Raw genomic sequence first — 21511 nt, 5'->3', positions numbered from 1 at the left:
ACAAATTGTGAACAAATGTAGATCTCATCGTATCAACATTTAGCAAATTACTGTTAAAGCACTGAAAGATCTCCAGATGGTTCCTGTAACATAGAAAGACTTACCGGTACTAAAAGTTAGTAACTGTATTACATTTACAATGCAGCTATGCTGAAATATACCAGAAATATAAATGCTTCTCTACTAATACGTTTCCACTTCAGGATTATTCAGATTTGGACAGATAGAGCATCTGTTTGTGAAGTATTGTACACACACTGCAGTTTTGATGTCTGACACAAGATGGCAGAGTTTTTCAGAAGGTGCCAGCCAACAGGGGTGAATGTTCTCCATGCTGGACACACTCCCTCCCTTCATAGTGAGGATAGTGATGATAAAGATGGTTACTGTGAAGAACAGGCTGAACGTGCAAATTCATTTTCTGCGTAAAAAAAGAGAACGTACAGTCAAACAGATCCCCAGATCATCATTTTACAATCGCATGGCATGAAACACACCTGAAAATCACGTATATATGTGAGAAAGAAGCTGATGAAAGAGAACGCCAGGGACCATTCAGATGCAGCGCTTACATGATGAGCTACCAAACCCTACAACACACATGAGGAGATTGTACACGCATCTGTTATCAATAACATCACATACAAACCATCAGAATAGATATGTATGTGATATACTGTGACAATAAAGCATTACACGTTAGACAATGGTTTACATTTCTAACAGTATCATGCTGTCTTATCACATAAATGTTAGTGTAACATTAAGAATTTCAATCTATTTTGTGTTTGAAATATTAAATGGAAACATAGCAGGTAGTCAAGCACATAATCTGTCTTACTCTCTCTCCCGGCTGCCAGTGTAACTTCTTGGCCACGTCCACACCAGGCAGGGCATCATACATTAACACAGAGGATATGAATACTTAGATTCAGTTAAAGTAAAATAGGCTATTATTGTGCGCTTAACATTACCAATACGAGTCTCCCAACCTGGAATATTTTTGTAAGACAAGGTGGGTCCAAAAGACAGAGACTGATTTTTATTGAAAATATTAACTGAAGAATTCGATTGTATTATTATTTTCTCCCACCATGCACTTATAATCCACATTATCAAGAGACTCAGAACGTTACAAAGAGCATCTTGAGCGAAATTTTCTTTAAATGTTTTTAAAGATCACTTAAAATTTTAGTTAACTTATTAAAGTAATAATATCATAAAAATGGATTTTAAAAACTATAGGCAAAAGATGCCACGTTTGCATTCCAGAGTTTCAAAACGGTTGCACTTTTAGACTTTTTTTTATTATTTCACAGACAGCACATATAAAAGGATACATGTTATTATGCTAATGAGAGACCATGATGCAACCGCCATACGTGCCCATAGAATATCTTTGCCGTGGAAACGTGGTTGCATGCGGAAGGACATAGCATTCTGAACCAGGATATACAATGTCCCTGGGCCAAAGGTCAGCCCCGCCCCCAAGAGGTGTACAGATATTATATCTGTTTTCTGAAAGAACGTAAATACATTTAGAGATATGACTGTTATTACACACAGATCAATATAGCCATGCCCTCAAAATGAACGTCTATGTTTCGGTTGTGTTACCTGGAAGTTGGCGACAACACACATCCCTACAGAACTGAAGATGCCCAAAAGAAGACCTGCGTAGTTCATCAGCTGTAAAACAGACTCAGAGGCCGATATCAAAGCCTGAACTTGTTTATATCGCACATACATTGTGCCCAAGCCTGCAAACACAAACCCACGCTTAAAGACTGGTGTACAAACATTGTCTTTAAATATCATTTTATTTCTAAATTAGGTCATTGAACGTGTTAAGAGAAACAAACTGACAAGGCGGTCCGGGTTTGTTTCTTGCTGTTTTTGTCCAACCTTCAATATCTTTTAAACGTTCAAGCTTAAAAACAAGCAAATTTTTAACAATTAGATTCAGGTTAAAATGTGAGTGATCTAAGAAACGTTACCCAAGAAAGCCGAGATTGAAAGCATGAAGCCAAACACACATCGTTCAGGAACTTCAGTGCCCGTGTCACTACAAACAAAACACAGTATGACAGAAATAAAAAGTTCATTTCAAGTGTTCCCAAAATGACATTGTTATCCCTGCAATTTAACTTTACATGCAACTCAACACATATCCAACATAAAAGGGAAAAACACAAATTGCAAGTGCAGCCACAATGAAATGAAGGCAGAACTCACCTGATGTATGGAATGATCAGGTCAGCGTGCCCAAATACGACCGCTGTGGCGTACGAGAGGAGTAATGTAGCGGACGACCAGATGACCAGAGCCACAGGGAGAGCGCAGAGTCCTCTTCTGAACCAACACATGATGCCTCACATAGAGCCGGTCCAGAGATATTCAATCACAGACAAATTATATCAACGGCCCATCAAAAACAATCACATATATGAAACATGGAGCTTAGAAAACATCAACCCAACAAACAGGCCAAAGATGAGAAAGCAAAAAAACACTTAAACACAAGCAAAGGAACGGTGATAAAGCCCATTGCAAAGAACCATCTTATCTACACATCCAGACACAAAGAATAGAAAGCAAGGTTAACTGTTGTTCAGCATCAGATATAACAGCCCAGAAGGTCACAGCGTGTTAGTCGATGACATGGACAAATATCATCAGACAAGCTTCTATTAGACACAGAAATGAATGTTAGGAAATACTGGACATGCAAATAAGTAGAGTTAGTAGGAGAGAATCAAGTGTGTGCTCGAAAATCGAATGTTTTGTTCTGTGTGAATGATTTTGTGTGTGATGCTTTGCTTAAAGTCCTGTGACCAAAATCAGCTGACCTTCATTTAGCGTGATTTCACTTTCTGACTTTCAAACGCACACACGCCATTTCAAAGTACAGCAGAGTTTGGAAACGAGCAATGCATACATATCCTAAAAAAATAAAAACCCATCGTACATCTTTTTTGTGTAAATTAAACATTAAGACAAACAGAGGCAGTGATCAAGAAATCTGTTAACATAAATATAACAATCTTTATTTCATGTCCTTTAGTATATTAAAACGTTTCAACAGAGCAACAAAAAACCTGATAAGATAGACATGTCTGTAAATATAGTTGCAGCGGGAGACATTACTTGCTTCAACTGTGTGTGTACTGCACATTTGGTTGGCCTACAGAGTGATCGTATGATGTTAACAGAGGAGATACAAATACACAGACAAACCACTTAAATAACATTCACAACGCAAAACTACAACAGTATTAAAATTTGTTCATGAAACAAACCCAGTGACCAAAATAACATAAGTAACTACTTGGAGGTAGATGCAAAACAATGACATATTTAGAGAAATGTACACTATGTTTGGGAATTTAAAAATGTTACCCCTGGAAGCACACAATGCGTAACTATATTTTTAATGTCCACCCACTTTGAAAATCCAGTTTTCTACCAAAAAAGAATAAGAGGGTTAAAATAATAAACATATCCGATAAATGTAATCATAACAAGTGTCAACTTGCAAATGTGAAGACTTTAACTCAACCTCCAGCATAAGAAATTACATCTTTGTTAATTATGATGCTATAAACAGAATTTGTTTGAACTTCGTGATTAAAATCGCTCAATTTTACTGTGCATAGAGAACTGTGCAATGAATCATTATTATTATCATTAGAGAAGTTTACAGACTGTGAGAAATAAAAGGCACAAAATAAGTTAGCACAGGTTGTCACGTTTATTTCTTTAAACCACAAATACTACTTTTTAGGTTTGTTATCTAGAATCAAAGTCAAATGAAAATTCTGTCATAATTTATTCACCCACAGATTGTTACAAACCTGTATAAATGTCTTTGTTCTGCTAAACACAAAGGAAGATATTTGGAGCCCAACCGATGTCATCTCCCATTGACTCCTATAGTATTTTTTTTACCTACTATGAGAGTAAATGGGGGTGAGATCTGTTTGGATACTGACATTCCTCCAAATATCTTCCTTTGTGTTCATCAAACAAAGAAAGTATACATGTTTGAAACAATCTGAGGGCGAGTAAAAGATGACCGAATTTTCCTTTTTGGGTGAACTATCCCTTTAAAAGTTCATATGTATAGTGTTATCTTAGAAATCAAACTCAGAACTATTTTTGAATGTCATATCTAAGCCAGTAATTTTTCAGATAAAATGACACTCTCAGAATACTGTTAGCGATACCGTTTTTCTCAGGCATAGTTAAACAAGTTTAATCCCTTCCATAACACTATAAGATTCATATGCATAGTGAGCAAACGGATACATTTATACTGCATAGATTATTACTGTCATCAAATGAACTGCTTGAATATTAGCATCGTAAAACCAGGGCTTGCATGTCTGACATTATAATTGAAAGTCTTCTGGCTGACCTGCTTGTCATAAGATTTCCTCTTATAAAAATCTGCTCTAATCTTATCGCTCAGACTCTGTGTGTTATGATTTACTCAGACAACAACACTCCTTTGTACCGGCAAGAGTGACGTGTACTGGCATAGGTTGAAATTCCCATTTCTTGTACCAATGAAAGGCAACAAAAATGATCACTTGACACCTACAGAGTCCCAAAAACGTCTAACAAATTGATCTCAAGTGTTGCCTGTTTGCTGAAATAAATTATGAATTTAGCCAAAACAGATGCAAAAAAAATGACTCTTTTTCCAAATACAAAATATTGGTTCACTTCGGAACATTACAACTATAAAATAAAACCTTTAAACAATCAAAGGTGCACACATACTCACAAACAAACAAAGGCAAGACAAAGCTAGCCAAAATAATCGGTGAACTAAAGATGAAACAATCATACTTTGATACGATTTCATAATTCCCTTTCGTTCTTCATATATTTTTGAATCATTACGAAATACCACGTTACAGTGATTCCTAACTGCAACCGTTCAGACTCCATGTTTTACATTCACTGAAGTGCATGACCGATTGGAGAAAGTGTTTCAGGGACACAGGTTAGTGGTGATTTCTGCTATCTGGCTTAAGTGAGGACGGAGAGGGAGGTTGGATGGAGAAGACACAGATGTTTAAGTGTGTGGCGATCTGGTTACATACACTCACACAGTACCGTACCAGATCAAATGCTGACAGAACCTACGAACAAAAGGGAAACAGGAAAGAAATATGAAATATGAGTATTTTATAAATGTGCACTTTTCTTCACTTCATAAGTGTTTTCAACACTCTCTCTGAACCTTGATTTCATCAAAACTGACTATGTGTTTACTAAGACATAACTTAAATAGTCATTTGGCTATTGATTAACAATAAGTGACATAATCACATTAGATCAATTGATTTAATTTGTATTGTATTTTTTTTTAGAACAACATGCACAAAAAAATAAGGGTTAACAAATGTTTTGTATTGATTTCAATATCGATTTTCAATTCGGAACCAAAATATGAGAAATATATATACGATTATATTTTAGTTGTACCATCATGACATACACCACACAAGTCGTGTGGAGCTATTTTCTGATGCTATTACACCATTTGAAAGCCTGAGAAAAGATGTTCACAATCATAAGAAAGAAAAAACACTTTTTTTTAAAAGCGTTTCGGTTCCAAAGAGTCAAAAACCGAGGAGCTTTGCATGGTTAACATAAGAGTGCATAGAGCTCTTTAAGATAAAAGCGCGAGGAAAATCATGTCTTGCATGCCATATCCCCTTTAAATTTCACATGAGTCAGACAGACAGGCAACAGACGTACCAGAGCGATCCACAGCAGACAGTACTCATTAATAAAACTGTTGAAGTATTGATTCAGAAACAGCAGCGCTGGTCCCACGAAGGCCAAATCGTTACGTTGCATTTCACTTTTTGTCATATGAGCAACCTGGCAAACAAAACAGACCACAGACATCGGATTAACTGATACTAATGCTGTCTTACACAGAGATATGCTTCAATTCTATAAACTACAGAGGACAAGACCTAGCCTAAATGATACAAATCCAAAATTGAATTTACCAGATAAAATCAAGCAGCTAAAAAAGGTTTATTATATTAAAATATGTAATAGTATTTATATACTTTGCTATTTACGTATAATAGTACTCTTATACTATTTACATAGAATTATATATAGTAAATAAAAGTACATATTTTATATATACTAATTATTTATAGTATTACAATACGATTTATCATTATTTTACTAAATGCAATTTAATAGTAATATTTAGTTATAATATTTAGTCTTCATCTATGATCTTACCACCAGTCTGTTGGTGAGTTTGGCCGAGACAAACCCAAACGCAATAACATACAGGCAGGGATGTTTCTCAAAGAGCTGTTCTGAAGACTTTTTATAGATCATCAGGGCAAGAGTAATGACCACTCCTATATGAAATGATGGAGACAGCACGCTAGTTCCCTAAAGAAAATACAAACATGGATGCAACTAGTACAGAATTGATGTCAAAACAGTCATCGCTTGAAATTCTCTTCATTATTGAGTGGCACAAAAATAACATGCTCATTTTGAACTTACTGCAATAGTCGATCCATTTTTGCCCATTCCGCCCGTGAATATAACCGGGAAGTAGTTTGTGCAGGAGAAAACGGCACCCGCGAGAGTGAATAGGGCAGGGATTATTTTAACCTGGATATTTATCCCAGGGATCTGGGAAATAATGAAATAATCCAAATTACTCTGACGTCTCCTTTCAAAAGTCATGTCATTTAATATGTATACATGTTTACATACAAGTTAAAAAAATAAAAAGGAATAACGACTACAATTTCTGATTAATACAAAAAAGAATCAGATTTTCTGACCGTGATTATACAGCAAGATATAAAGATTTAAAACACGGCTCACAAACTAATATAAATAATAATGAAATTAATTACAAATAATTAAAGTCTTCTTAAATTACCACAGACTCCCAAAAAGCTGTTCCTCCGATGGCGGCCAGTAAGTACATGGTTATAATGAAGATTTGAACCTCAGTCACATCAATTCTGCACAAGCAAACGCCAAACAGATTCAGTTATGAATCAAAATGTGCATTCTTTTGAAGTACACACACAGCTGTCTTTATGAATTGTCAAAGTGAAGAAAGGAAACCATTTTCATCTTACTCTCATCGAAATCTCCAAACATTTAATGATGACCCCACCACAACCAAGACCCCAGAGCACTCACATGCCAAAGCGCAGCGTTCCAGAAACATACGTCTGCCAGTGGGCACAATAGAACATGAAGATGCCCGCGAAACAACAGAAAAATATCCAATCGGGGTGAGTACCCATCTGCACTGCTATACATGTGCCCAGAATCACAAACACTGCAACACACAACAATCAAGACTTTAGACAGCACAAAGATTAATAAAATGTGCATAATTAAAGTTAAGTTGATGTGCAATATCATAGCAATAAAGATGTACTCGCAAACACAAATGAAACAGACCTGTAGAAAGAGAGTCACAGCCGTGGTCAAAAAGCTCGCCCAGCGGAGTGCTGCTATTGGTCCGTCGTGCCTGTTTCCCATCTATGGCATCCAGTGATTGATAGATGAACAGACCCAGAGCACAGGCCAGATATGCCCATGTAGGTGCCTTATGTAAAAATCCACAAAAAAAAGAAAATCATCACACGTAGTAGATACAAAATAATCTACTATATGTGTGTTTAATAAGAGCATGTACCTGTTCGGTGGCAGTAGGGCAATAGTACACCAGTATCAGAGTGCTTATTATGTTAGTAGCAAGTCCGACTATAGTGATGAGGTTTGGGGCCATCCAAAGAGGCACTTTACTCACTAGCCAGCACCAGTATCTTTGCATGAAAGGCTCAAGAACGGACTGTCCCTCACTGCTGTATTGATGATCCTCCAACCTTCTCAGCTGCTGCCGCGACAGTCTGGCTACCGGCAGCTCCATCAGCTTGGAAAAGAGACCAGCGCCCTCCTCTATGCCGGGTGCGGCCGAGTCACGGCTCGATGAGGAACCCGAATCAGAATCCGTATGAGGCCGGGCAGATTTCCTATGCGAGCTCATGACTCTCCGGGAATTGTGTATGAAACTGCAATTTAATCTATGGAAACAAAAACATTGCTATTTATAAGTGATCGTCACTAAAAATTACAACTAGAACTGTGTTTTATTTATAACAATATGTGACCCACAAAACCAGTCTTAACATTTTTAGTAAAAGACTAAAGTACATTGTATCGATCAAAATTATTGATTTTATCGAAGTAAAGATCATGTTCCATGAAGATATTTTGTACATTTCCCACCTTAAATATATAAAAACTTTATTTTTGTAAGTGGATGGCCTGCCACAGTGCCCCTGATTGACAAATTCAAAGGCAGTATTTCTCAATATAACGGTTGCAGCCAGATATTGTCCTATTCTATCAACTCATACATCAATAGAAAGCTATTTGTTCAGCTTTCAGATTATGTAAAAATCTCAATTTCAATAAATTGACCCGTAAAACATGTTTTGTAGTCCAGGTCACATATGTCTTGTGAGGTGGTGTAACAGTTTGCATGCACCTATTAAGTAAATGATTTCAAGACATGCAAACTACAATGGAGTACAGAATGACCCGGGGCTACATGTGTTTGTCAAGGACGATACGGCAGAACATTTTAAAAACACATAGAGAACAAAGTTAAGCAGGAACTCCGGTCAGGACAAATCGAAGGGCTTTTTAAATAGCATGTGACCATTAACCAGAATATGCTGGTTATGCTTTGCTATTGCTATTTATATGCCTATGGGTATAATCCTATCTGTGCAAGATGAGAAAAGTTATTAAAAGCTTCCAGTTCTCACAGACATACACTGACTGAATGGTTTAAAATATAATGAATAACATATGTTCAGAAAGGTGTGTTCCAAAGAAAATGCATACTGTACATTCAGTACAAACTGTGTGTGTTGCAATTTCAAGTTATGCAGAATGTCAACTATTCATGAGACAGAGAGAGAGAGAGAGAGAGAGAGAGAGAGAGAGAGAGAGAGAGAGAGAGAGAGAGAGAGAGAGAGAGAGAGAGACAGAAGAGAGAGAGAGACAGAGAGAGAGAGAGAGAGAGAGAGAGAGACAGAGAGGAGAGAGAGACACAGAGAGAGAGAGAGAGAGAGAGACAGAGAGAGAAACAGAGAGAGAGAGAGAGAGAGAGAGAGAGAGAGACAGAGAGAGAGAGACAGAGAGAGAGAGAGAGAGAGAGAGAGAGAGAGAGAGAGAGAGAAAACAAATCAACTTGAACAAAATGGCCTGTTTTCAACCACCACCCCAGAAAACACCTGATCTACAAGAAACAAATGCACAAACGGTAAGTAAAATATATCCATGAACTGCTTTGAACGACTTCTTCAAACACTCACCGGCAGACTGTAGAATATAATAATAAGATCTATAAAAGCCCATGTAAAATCCTACTGCTGAATGACGTCTGCATGATAACAATCCGAGCAATGATGACATCAGCTTGATAACAGTCTGTCAAACGTGTCAGGCGACATTAAAAACGTGATTTGATTCATGTAACGTTGCACATCTGTGTCCAGTGAGGTAACAGTGTCATTTTCTGAACAACAGTAACGTTACCTTTGTTTACGTGGTGATGTCTTTTCTCCACGCAGCAGGTGCTTCCGTGACGACAAAAGTTGAATTGTTAACGTTATATGATTTATAAACAAGAGAGGAGAGGAGAAAACGGGACGACATACGCTCACGCACAAGCGTTTACGTCAACGGAGAAGAAGCTGCGAGTTGAGGGAGCTTTAGCTACACGATCGGAAACAGCGTGGATAAGATGAGATGCAGGACGTGAAAACGCTTCAAAGATGCGACGACAACGCCTTCCGGATGTGCTCATTTCAAAATAAAAGTAATGCAAGAAAATTTGATTTTATGTCGCGCTTGCACTTGCAAAGTTGAATATTTTAATCAAAGTAATACTTGATTATTTATTATATTTGAATATACATCGATTGAACAGATAGGATTCCTATCATTTAAAATAAAATAACAGTGACCATGTTTCCTACAATTTCAAAGTTGGATTTATTACGCATATACTTTTTTACATGTTGTTTTAATTTCGGTTCTGTCGATTTTATGTTGTCCTTAAGGGGGTCTGTCGGCGAATTTAATTTCTGAAATAGTTTTGCGTCATATTTCCTCCCTGACCCCTGAACCAGGTGCAAAAATCTGTGACTGGAGGTCGCTGGACTCTCTGGAGGGGACAAACAACTCATAATAAAATATAAACGTGATTTGACAGCTATCTTTTAGTATGCTGTTGGCCTATACACCTAACCAAACTTTTTATAGATACGATAATGTTACGTCCGCGTTACGGCGTGGTGACGTCACAGCCAGTATCCTGATATTAGAGAATGTTCAAATTAGATAGCTGGTTAATAGCATGGTGTAACATAATGATTACGTCCATTGCTTTACCCCACGTAAGCTAGTGAATTTAGGCAGTTGAACAAATCATTTTCATTAAAGATGGCAATACTGTCTTTAATTACAATCAGTACCACAGACAGTATTAACACACACACATTCAGTAACGTTATCACTCTTTTTTACAGAGATGGACAAAACGGTAGCCATGTGTAATCTGCTGCTTACTGATCATTTTCAGTGGTATTTCATCATAATTTTACCATATAATAACAGTGTTCACCAATTAAACAAATAAATTGGTGTTTAATGTCTAATATAAAGTTGCATTTGTTTTTAGAATGAACACTACAGTACAGGTCAGTGCAGCAACAGTGGTGGCCCAAAGAACGAAGCATCAGAACAGACACATTCTCAGTTTCTAGCTAAAAATTGAGAATATGTCTGCCATCATTTTTTACATGGTTGGGGCACCACTTGAAAATCCAAATATGTAAGAAAAGGCTTCAAGTCAGTCTGATTTCTTGGCATGTAGAGTAAGAAGTTACTCTGTCCAAAGCTCTATGGGCCACGTGGGAGCTGTTTGAAAGTATGCTGCCAAATTCAACCTCCATCCCAGTTTGTCAAAAATTCCAGTTGCATCCCCACCTGTCTGTCGTTATTCACATGACAATTATTTTTCCAGTGATTACATGTATTGTACCCCAGTTCAATCTGACAAGAAAACATTGGCTCTCATTCACTTAGCATGCGTACGCACAAATTTGTGTGTGAAACCTGCGTACGAAATCTTTCACGAACAAATCATGATTCACAAAAACAATCGTGCTAAAATGTATTCTAAATATAAGAGAAAAGATAGGACCAGTTGAAAGCACGCAAAAATAACCAGTAGTTTTCTTTCCTTCTCTCTCTCTCTAAAATAAAATTATAAAATGCATGTTTCATATTAGGATAATAGAAATATATTAAAAAAAAACACACACATATATATATATATATATAAAATTACGCGTAGATGTATATTTAATATTAAAATTATTTCATCATATACAGTGAAAGAATAATAAAAACTGCGTTAGACAGTTTTATTCGGAGTTTAAGGGCTCTTCATAACAGCAAGCAGCAAAACGAAAAAAAGGCATATTTTGTTGAATGATTCTTTATTTATTTATTAAGTTGAGAGGTGTCTGTAACACTCCACACAGCAGTAGACAAGTGGTATTTCCTATTCATTTGCTATGAGAGTTTTACTCTAGATTTATATGTTATTACAAAGTTTATTAGTTGATGTGAGAACGTTGAAAGTCTTGGAAAAAAACACTGAAGGAGAAGTGTTTTGGTAAACCGTTAACTTCATGATATGGCACATAAGCAAATGGGAAACTTAAAGAAGGTATTGTGGGAGGGAACAGCGGTCAAACCAACAAAAATGAATATAACCGCTGACAATTCTCACATTCATTTACATAACCTCAGCATTTCACTTCCAGGACATTAAATGCTTCCATGAGAAGTCCTTTGATTATTATGCCCTAATAAAAAGCAAGATAAAATGCTGTGACAGCCCATCAACAGAAACTGCTATACATACCGCCAAATATGAAAAACAATCCCCAAAACAAGGTTATTTAAAGTGCAGATGAACCAAGTCAGTCATGCTAGGAACGGAGTGGTAAACTGTTGCTAAGTGTTCATGCATATGATTCAGAAGAAGATCAAATAAAGGACTTCAGTGAAACCCAAAAGGGTAGAACATGTAAGTATCAACCGATACAAGTTTGTACCCTTAACCTACAATGAAAAAGTAAATAAATAAAATCAATACTAATAAAAAAACGAGAAAAGCTTTCCTCAAAATCGATTCAACAAGGGTTTAATAATAAACAAAATCCCCTTCTTTGTCCTCGGCTGATTTGTAAGAGAAAAAACTAACAGTTTTAATCATTTCACATGTAATGATAGGAAAGTTTTTTCAGAATACTTCTGAATACTACCAAGAAGCCTACAGGACTCTTGTATTTGTCGTTCCTCTTCGAATACGCGTTCCAGGCTACAGTGCACGGGGCCGCTTTGGATTAATCTGTTTGCTGGCTTGTTCCTCCTCTTGGAGCGCAGAACGGAATGACCTCACTTTATCTGATGATGTGAGAAGATATACATCCATTAAACACAACCAATCCATCAGGAGGAAATAACAACCTAAAATCTTTGGCTAATGAAAGGACAAAACCAGTCAAAGATCATTCCAGAGGTCGAGTTACCTCGTAGCTCGATGAGGATCTCAATTTTCTGGTCAAGAATTTGCTCTAGCTGAGATGAGTATGACTCCGCGTCGTAGTCCACCTCCTCAGTCATCTCCAGGAGAACTTTCTCATCCTCAAGCCACCTGATGGACTCCTGTCAGCCCCAAGCATCAACGTCATCATTAACACTTCTTAGCAGTGGGTTTGAAAGAATGACAAAACTCGTAATAGTGATAAGCACCTGAAACACAGCCCTGTGGTCTTCCAGTACCTGCTCCTCCATCTCCACCAGCTGAGAAACGGCTTCATGAAAAGTGAAGAGCTGAGGAGAAACTTCCTCTTCCTGTCAATACATGAGCAACAGCTTTTAAGAGATGCAGCTTTGCAGAAAGGGATTCAACATTAACCTGCAGTGAGTACATGTGTTTTACATTTTGTTCACAGAGAAGTTTGAGGTCATCTCTTTGAGGGAGTTGCCCAGATCCCACTCCTCATCCATGATGTCCAGCTGGTTGATGGTGATGGCGTTGGGTCGGACACCCTCTGTCATGGCATTGGTATCCACAGTCAACTCTTTCACTCTACAGGCACAGAACACCAGTGTTGATGAGATGTTTCTTCTTATTAACAAACTGACCTCAATGACACCATGGCACAGCTCACAGGGCTCCAACAGTTTGGGCGAGGAGCCTCTTTGTGCTAGTCAAGTCCAAGATGTTGCTTTAGTATAATCTGGGGTTTAAATCAACAAATAAAAAAGCCACAAATTTAAACCTAATGTGACATTCGATACTCTACACTGAGCTATTTTAATTAAAATGTGAGAATAACATTAAATTGTGACTGCTTATGGTGTCATAACATTTTTTCCAATTATTTGCAAGGACATTCACACTGTAATTTATAAAGGAGAAAAAAATGAAACGGCAGATATTCACACATTCCCAGGGTTAAAAAAAAATACATGACAGCAAATTGGGGAAGGGCAGGGACAGGACGATAAATGTTGATATTAAGCAAATCCATTAATGTGAGTGCTGCAAATATGTTTAATAAAATGAAGCAGACTGTGGTTATATGCATCGATGTGCATGAGTCTGTCCATGCATTAGTTACAAGCCAATGAGATGTTTTTAGACCTCTGAGCAGTGTTGAGGAGGCCCCTTAAACTTTAAAGTACAATCGAGTTAACAAAAGTACAAAACTAACTACAAAAGATAATTCCTGCAAAGCAACTAAATATTTTTAATTTTAACAACTATAATAGCTGTTATTACAATTATATAATTATAATAGAAATTTCACGAGTGAGGATATAAATTATATGTTGACGTAGAGTCCTTTGAACAAAGAGGTTTATTAGATAAGACGTTAATCTCCTCAATCCTTCTGTTCTGATACCAACTGAGTTTACTACCATGCTACCTAAAACTGTACTGAAGTTAACATCGTCACAAACTTCAGTTAGCCCCAACACTGCTACAGAGTGTATCTGACTGAGAACAAGGTGGGAAGCTGCATAGACGTGTGCTCATACTCGTTGGTGGGAGAGAGTTCAGAGCGGTTTCCTCCCCCTTGAGAGAAGGGGATGTCAGAGGGGCTAATCCCAAACTCCTTTACTCTGAAGACAGTCAAGATAAGCAAAGAAGAGAAGAAGAGCAGAGCCAATCAGGAGACATGTATTTAGAACAAGACTTTTCCCATCAGCACTTGCATGTTGAATGAATCACTAGTAAATACAAAAAGCTAAACTGACCAAGCATGTTTGAAAATTCTTAATGTTGGTCTTTACTGATGGTTATCTCTTAAGTTTTCATAAATACACAACAGTGTTCTATACTGACCGGTTGGCATATCTCAGAGTGTTCAGCGTGTTCTCACAGGAGGCCATACCAGGAGAGATGGTGGCGATCTGAAGGGGAAACACAAATAATTAAGTTGGCGCAAGCAAAAGTAGTGCCAATGTGAGAAATAAGCTTCAATGATTCGTACCATGCATGTCCTGGAGTTTTCTCCAATAAATGAGTCTCTAAGGACCTGTGTGAGTTTGCTCGCTCTGAATGGGGTGTGGGGTTTATTACGGCCGAGGGCTCGGATACATTCCTGATAAATGCAAGATCAAGAGAGAAATTGCAGGTCAGGCGAATGCCAATATATTTATTTTGCCTTATAAAGATTTATATAATTTTAACCAAACAAAAGCAAATATATTTATATCGATATACATTTATAAACTACACTGACTTTCAGAGCCAAAAGACTCTTGTTGATCTCGGCTCCCTCCAACCGAGTCTGACGGTCGGCGCTGGATGTGTCTGCTCCACGCTCATTGCCAGCCAGATCAATTAGTGAAAACTTGCCGTGCATCTTGCCCTTCCTTCGCAATATAATCTGGAAAACGGCGTGGCTGCGGGACGAGTGGGCATTGGCTGAAGTCTGGCCTGATGTTCTAAAACGGAAGACAGGTTATACGTCATATTCGTAATACATTCCACAAACATTGGCTGTATTTACCCATCATCACTTTACCTGCAACTGTTCCCCATTTCAATCAGTTTAAGGACATCCTCAGTGCATCTGACCTCATGCTCCTGAAGCCCAACTACCTGTACCTGCTGCTTCCCGTCTTCAAGCACACGAAGCTTAGCCTTGCGATTCAACAGGTCAAATACCTAAAGTTGAAAAAGACCAGATAAGATTGGTGCAATTTCCCTCGTTTTGTTAGTACCCAAACATACACATGATATTTTGCTGGGTTAAATGCCAAAACATGAAGCTCATCTTTTTGCTTTAAGCATTTACATCTTTATGTTGTCTACATCATCCTGGATGTGGCAATACTTTTCTAGGTGGATGAACTTCTTGTTACACACTAAGGATGTATTTCCTGTCAGGTGGAATTTGCTAAACAGACAGTGCTTTCTTGGTGTCATGGTGCATCTCATCAAAGAGGTAAAATCCTTCACATGGTATTCATGACATGTTATCTATAGACAAAGCGCTAATGTAACTCAGAACCTTTCCGCTGTAGATTTCAAAGAAAGTTGCGTAAACTTGAAGATCCAGCTTCTTATAGTTTGGTTTCTTCAGCATGAGAAAAACATCTCGAGCTGTGTGAACAAGCATACGAAAGAGGTCACAAGAAATAAAATAATTAAACACATCGCAAGATCTAACAAACATCAATTACCAGCTAATGCGTAGATTCCTTTCGAACAATCTTGGTTCTTTCCAGAAAAATCTCCACCCATAGTCTAAGACACAAAGTCATCTTTATAAGCTTTGTTTTATTATTAGAATAGTATAATAAAATTAAACAAACCACACAGCATTATGACTAGTTGTATTGTTTTATCCTATTAGTTTTATTTTATTGACTATATGATACGAAAACATTTCTTACATGTGTTTTCCCACTTCCAGTTTGGCCATAAGCAAAACATGTGGCCATTCCTCTATCAAAGATAGTTTCCACAAGCGGTCTTGCAGTAAACCTGCAGAGAGAACAATTACAGAAACTTTATTCTTCATCCACTGACATGCTCTCTCGAGAGGGATACTTCTTAAACTAACAAAAGAATCAATAGAATGATTTGCTCCTGTACCTGTAAACCATTTCATTTGTTGTGCTGTCATCAAAGGCGTAATCGAAGCGAAATGTTTGGTTCTCTAAGTATCGAGTCAGGTCCACCTTCTGTTTTGGTTCATGAACCATGACAACATCTTTACTGGGAATAGTGATCACATCTAGGTCCTTTACAGTCAACTCTAAAACACATGTTGAGAAATCAATTTAGGTCGATCAAAAAATTGTATAGAAGTAATGCATTTACATCATCATTTCCAAGGCTTTACCTTTTTTATTCAGGGGACGTTTTCTCACACACACGCATATTCTGTGTTCTTCGATCTGTCGACACAAGAATCATAGATTTCTGTTTCTTAGCACTAAATCTCATGTTTGTTGTGGAATTGTGAAAATGTACTGAACAATGCTAGTCACAATGCATAAAGTAAAATAAAATAAAGCGCTTCTAAGGATACCTACCAAATCTGTAGTGGTTAAGGGTCGATAGTCCAGACTTGCTCTGAAGTCTCTGATCATCTGCAGTATTTCATAGTTTGGAACAGTTGTATCAGTCTCCTTCAAAATAAAACAACCCACATTCAACGCTAACACCAACTACGCAACAGAAATGATTTGTCTAACCGAAGAGACATGTGCATTATAGAGGCATAATGAAGGAAAGATGAGACGTCTGACCTGTGCTTTCTTCTCCCTCAGTTCCTGTTGCTGTAACCTGCGTCTCTCACGCTTCTCCTGCAACTTCTCCACTTCCTTCACACAATTCGACTTCCTCCTCGCTGTTAGAGAGTGATACACAAGCATTAAATAAAACAACAGTTCCTGCTTGCCTCTTTCCACTTGTGTTTGAAAGTAGAATTTAAGTGGCTTAAGAGCTTTGATAGCTGGCACCTGCTTTTTAAAGAGCTACAGTGACATTGGGCACCACATGGCATTAACGTGTAGGTCCTATAATGAAGTCATTAATATTCATGTGACTTAATAATTGTAACCACTTCAAACAATACATAAGTGAAACAATGACTCATCTACTAAAGTACAGGTGGGAATTTTTTTAACACCTCATGATTCAATTTCAATTTAAGTGGTAAATCTATTTTTATACAACTTTTTCATTAAATTATATTTCATTCATTCTGCTGTATATAGCACATACCCTTTACAATAGTCTATTCTTATTTTTACTTGTAAATATTTACATACACACATGGCTTTACTCTCTATATCTTATCTAATGTTTGTTGTATTGTGTTTCTTAATTTGTATTCTCATAGGCCCTTATTTAAATCATCTGTGTACTGTATTCTATTGTGTTATGGTGTCCTGTCACCAAATTCCTTGTATGTGCAAACATACTTGGCAATAAAGCTCTTTCTGATTCTAATTTAAGTCATTCTGTCACTTACAACAATTAAACCATTTTTTGTCCTGCGAATGCTTATACAGAATTAAATATGCACATCCTTTCAAATTTTCATTTCCAAAACATTTGAATAGGAATCACGAAGCCTCAATGCGTGTTTAGAATTTGAAACAGTGGTCAGGACTGAATCTGGTCAGGATTGGTTCTTACTCCGCCTAGTCAGTGAGAAAACTGAAAAAGTTGAACCCCGCCAGAAACATGTAAGCTCCATAAATTCAAAGCAAGAGGATTAATCAGGCGAGGTTAAAGTCAGGTCAGAGCTGCTCACTCACAAACAGTCTAGAAAAAATCTGATGTTCATAGAAAGGGCCAAGCCACACCCCTTGAGATCGAGCCATGACAAGGACAGATGAGCACTTTAAGTTCACTGCGAGACCCAGACTCTAAAAGGATGTGTGTCACAGTGCATCCTCTACAGGAGGCCTCCCTTCGGTTTTCAATGTTTTCCCTGGGGGAAACAGAGGTTGGCGGGAACACGTTTAAAACAAATGAAGAGAGTCATATCACCGTTTTGCAGTTGAGTTAGCTGACTTTGGGTCTGGCTCTGTGGCGGCTGTTGTGCTGGTGGAGGGGGCGCTGATTCTGGCTGCTGCTGGGCCTGCCGTGCCCGGGTCGAGGCAACTTAATAACAGAACGCACAACTGTCAGCAAATCAAGCCTTATAACACCTAGGCATTATTAGAAATAAATCTACCTCTGTTGTCTCTTGATGGGATTTCACTCCTTCCCGGTGCAATAGTTCTACGATTCTGCACATATAAAACATAAATTAAAAAAATGCAATGAATTAAAAACCAAAAGGCAACTTTATCTTCATACTGACCTTAGGGATTTTGTTAACCTTAACAGAACTGGGTGCAGGAGGAGGAGGGGTAACAGGACTCAAAGAAATCTCCTCTTCTTGAGCGACATCTGGATTTAGTGAAAATATGCACTCCAGATCAATCTGTAAATAAGACAAAATATTTAGTACACAGCTGTAAAGATGACACTAAGAAATCTATTTCAGCCAAACATGTAAATCGGTCAATCTTTAAAAGGAGATCTGCACAGAGAACATGAAAGCAATATTTATATTTTAAAACAAAACAGCACATGTCCAATATAAGAGTTTGCTCTTAAGTTTTATACTAACTAAACCCTAACAGAACCAGAATGTTTTATCATCTATTATTAATAACATGGGAATAAAAAGCTCTCACCTCTTTCCCTTTAGTGTCTCCATTTTCTATCCATTCCACAGTGACACTATCATTATCTTCATTTAAAGAGGTCACCATGGCCTGGTGTATTCGTCCTGTAAGGGATACAACACCTCTTAAAGACAAGCATTTTAAATTTTAAACAAAGTTTGAAGAAATCATAAAAAGGTAATGATAAAGATGGCCATGAAAGCAAGAAAAGTTCTCAGAACATTTCCGAAGTTGTGCTTTCGACTATTCAAACATCTCTGAGAGGTACAGAACACGAACAGCCGTGTTTCTGTATCTATTATTCAGAGATTTTCCTCCTCACATGTCGCCATCCCTGCAATTATTCAAGAGCAGCATTAGCCGGAGAAAGGACATATTATTATCCTGCCATAAAACAAGCTATTTAAAACTACTGCAACATCAAGTCAAAAGAAAAGTTACAACCCAACATCTAATAAACACATACATATATATCATATTGCATCCAATTTAAATCTGCTGAGTTTTATTGCATGACGTGGATAAATAAACATCTTTAATGTACAAAATACTTATTACGTATTTAATGTCTGTGCTGATTTTGTAGGAACATGTAAGGAGTTCTGACGAATGGATTATTAAGAATAGCTAGACAGGCATATTGAATCTGATATAGACAGGTGAAAGCAAAAAATAAATTGGTCAAAAAACAACATAAAGTCAAGTGTCGGGAGATGTGCAGAGCATTGTAAGAGATGGCTCTCACATTGACACAAGTTGTGCATCCAAGGTACAGATGCATCTTTTCTTCGGTACAAGTTCTGAATGATGCATATGACACTAGAGACATCCTCTTTTTCGGAGATGTCACAAGGATTGCTTGTCAAGAGTTGAGAGCTTGTCAGGATTGCACAACACATTGTAAACAGCGCTTCCTTAAGAAATAGGAGTGGTTTATCTTTTACGTCAACAGAACCAGGCCCACTTATTTCTCTTACGTCTTGAAGCCATTCAAACCCATCTTTAATACTGTACAGTCTTCTTCTCAAAGTGATAACATCAGATACCATTTTAATCTGTTCGTCTATCAAACCAGATACAAACAGACCATCTAATGATCTTGATGTTGTTCACTAGCTAAGAGTTTGACTATAAGTCAAGAACACTGTATTGTACACAGTGACTATATACTGAGAGACATCACATTTAAAAACACATTTTACAGAATAACAACAGGTTAAGAGCGGTAATGCCCACCAGAATGATTTTGTGTACAGAATAAATAAAATGTATAACTCAATAAACAGACCGCCAGCTTTTAGTGGACTTGCTGATCAATCTAAGATCATGACACTTGGGAAACAGCCATCTGTCCAGAAACATACATCAGATCTTTACACAGATGGATAATCTAATATGTCATGACCTCAAACAATTCCCTGTTGTAAAATCAGACCCACAGTAACTTGGCTGGTAGAGACATGACATAATACTAATGTCAATCTACATACTCTTTTGTGTCAACCTCTACTACTTAGTCTACACAAACTTACACTCAATTTCTAAAACCAAACATCTATTAGCAAGTAAAAGACATTAGTCTGGAAACCACAAGATTTAAATACAATATTCCCAACCAAGTAGATGTTCTGATAAAAAACTTTACTGGACTGGCATCAGATATGATCATACACAATATGAACAACCAACCCGTGCTTAGCAGATGGCTAACGTGTAACGACCACTGCCTGTTGACTGACACATGAGCTCGCTAACTTCCCTGGCAACCAGCACTAACAGACCCAACTCAACAAATCGATTTTTAACAGGTCTTATCCCCAAACACTATCGTTTCTGTCGGGTTTATGTGTGAATTATCGCTACCACCCGTTAGCCGAACAGTGTTAACGACTTTAACGGACGCTTGCAAGCGACCCAAATATCCACTCACCATCGCTACGCTTTATCTCCACATAAATCCCCACGACGATCTTGCCGAAGTTTACCGCCATGGCTCATTTATGAAAGGGAGGGAGTTCTCAATCGGACGGTCGTGTGGGAAGTCAAAAATAATGTTTGTGTTTGTTTTTCACATTTGTTGTTCCGTGTTGCTCGAAACCGGGAGGCGGCCAGCAGCGCGAGACATAAAAGAGGCAGAGCTCAGAGAGCGCGTGCGCGGGGACGTTCGAACTGCGCTAGTTTTTTTCCGCCACAAGTCCCGCCCTCTGTGTCGTGATTGGCTGAGAGCAGGCTGTTGACGAGAGGACAGTTGATGTAGCCAAAGCAACCGTATTGGGCTTAAAATCCAGCAGATAAAATACCCAGCGGCAAGTCGTAAATTAACGTTACCTTTACGATAAATTCTTATATAAGTTTACCAGGCTGAACGTAGTAGGGCCAAGCAGTAATACAAATCTAAATCAATCTGCAAGTAGCGATGACGTAACACCAACATGCACCGATGACGTAACTCCAGCATGCCTCAACGGGTGTTACCATATTAAATGGGAAATGACACATTATAGTGAGTTTAACAGTGTTTTGTTCCGGCCACTTTAGTTATTTTGTTACACAAAATGTGATGACGAACCAACACATTATTCACTGTGCATGCTGCTGATGTCATTGTAACAGAATGTTTACCGTG

General features: G+C 37.7%; 3 protein-coding genes across 3 annotated transcripts; all 3 read right to left on the bottom strand.

Moving 5' to 3' along the window:
* Window positions 1-115: 115 nt before the first annotated feature.
* LOC130439873 (DNA damage-regulated autophagy modulator protein 2) lies at window positions 116-2893 on the bottom strand. Its single transcript, XM_056772506.1, has 7 exons — window positions 2236-2893; window positions 1998-2065; window positions 1618-1760; window positions 1341-1518; window positions 842-924; window positions 498-590; window positions 116-421 (listed from the first exon to the last, which is right to left on the bottom strand). Exons 1-7 carry the CDS (start codon window positions 2364-2366, stop codon window positions 296-298), a joined length of 822 nt encoding a protein of 273 aa, XP_056628484.1. The 5' UTR covers window positions 2367-2893; the 3' UTR covers window positions 116-295.
* An 835-nt stretch (window positions 2894-3728) lies between these two features.
* Window positions 3729-10011, bottom strand: cept1a (choline/ethanolamine phosphotransferase 1a). Its single transcript, XM_056772505.1, has 9 exons — window positions 9631-10011; window positions 7718-8105; window positions 7480-7627; window positions 7213-7354; window positions 6944-7028; window positions 6556-6687; window positions 6280-6438; window positions 5773-5898; window positions 3729-5150 (listed from the first exon to the last, which is right to left on the bottom strand). The coding sequence occupies exons 2-9, from the start codon at window positions 8066-8068 to the stop codon at window positions 5013-5015; spliced, it is 1281 nt and encodes a 426-aa protein (XP_056628483.1). The 5' UTR covers window positions 8069-8105; window positions 9631-10011; the 3' UTR covers window positions 3729-5012.
* Window positions 10012-11583: 1572 nt separating this feature from the next.
* Window positions 11584-21032, bottom strand: kif2a (kinesin family member 2a). Its single transcript, XM_056773058.1, is given in 21 exon segments — window positions 11584-12576; window positions 12702-12837; window positions 12925-13026; window positions 13115-13155; window positions 13158-13264; window positions 14528-14595; window positions 14676-14786; window positions 14928-15132; window positions 15213-15355; window positions 15702-15793; window positions 15874-15937; window positions 16087-16177; window positions 16289-16451; window positions 16539-16593; window positions 16732-16827; window positions 16948-17048; window positions 18200-18313; window positions 18387-18441; window positions 18516-18638; window positions 18895-18989; window positions 20816-21032. Coding segments are annotated over 21 exon segments (2109 nt in total). The 5' UTR covers window positions 20877-21032; the 3' UTR covers window positions 11584-12490.
* Between the last annotated feature and the right edge of the window lie 479 nt (window positions 21033-21511).

Source organism: Triplophysa dalaica, chromosome 18 (genome assembly GCF_015846415.1).
Source record: "Triplophysa dalaica isolate WHDGS20190420 chromosome 18, ASM1584641v1, whole genome shotgun sequence".
NCBI classification, from domain to species: Eukaryota; Metazoa; Chordata; class Actinopteri; order Cypriniformes; family Nemacheilidae; genus Triplophysa; species Triplophysa dalaica.
This window is presented reverse-complemented; position numbering and strand designations above follow the sequence as displayed.

Bases quoted from the DNA above. Each gene is read 5' to 3' on its own strand.
- LOC130439873 (XM_056772506.1), bottom strand. From the start codon at position 2,366: ATGTGTTGGTTCAGAAGAGGACTCTGCGCTCTCCCTGTGGCTCTGGTC. The intron at 1,519-1,617 runs GTAACACAACCG...ACGTTCTTTCAG, and splicing joins GTGTTGTCGCCAACTTCCAG to AAAACAGATATAATATCTGT. The intron at 422-497 runs GTGTGTTTCATG...TTTTTTACGCAG, and splicing joins CATATATACGTGATTTTCAG to AAAATGAATTTGCACGTTCA.
- cept1a (XM_056772505.1), bottom strand. From the start codon at position 8,068: ATGAGCTCGCATAGGAAATCTGCCCGGCCTCATACGGATTCTGATTCG. The intron at 7,029-7,212 runs GTGAGTGCTCTG...TTGCTTGTGCAG, and splicing joins GGAACGCTGCGCTTTGGCAT to AATTGATGTGACTGAGGTTC. The intron at 6,439-6,555 runs GTAAGTTCAAAA...TATTTTCTTTAG, and splicing joins AAAATGGATCGACTATTGCA to GGAACTAGCGTGCTGTCTCC.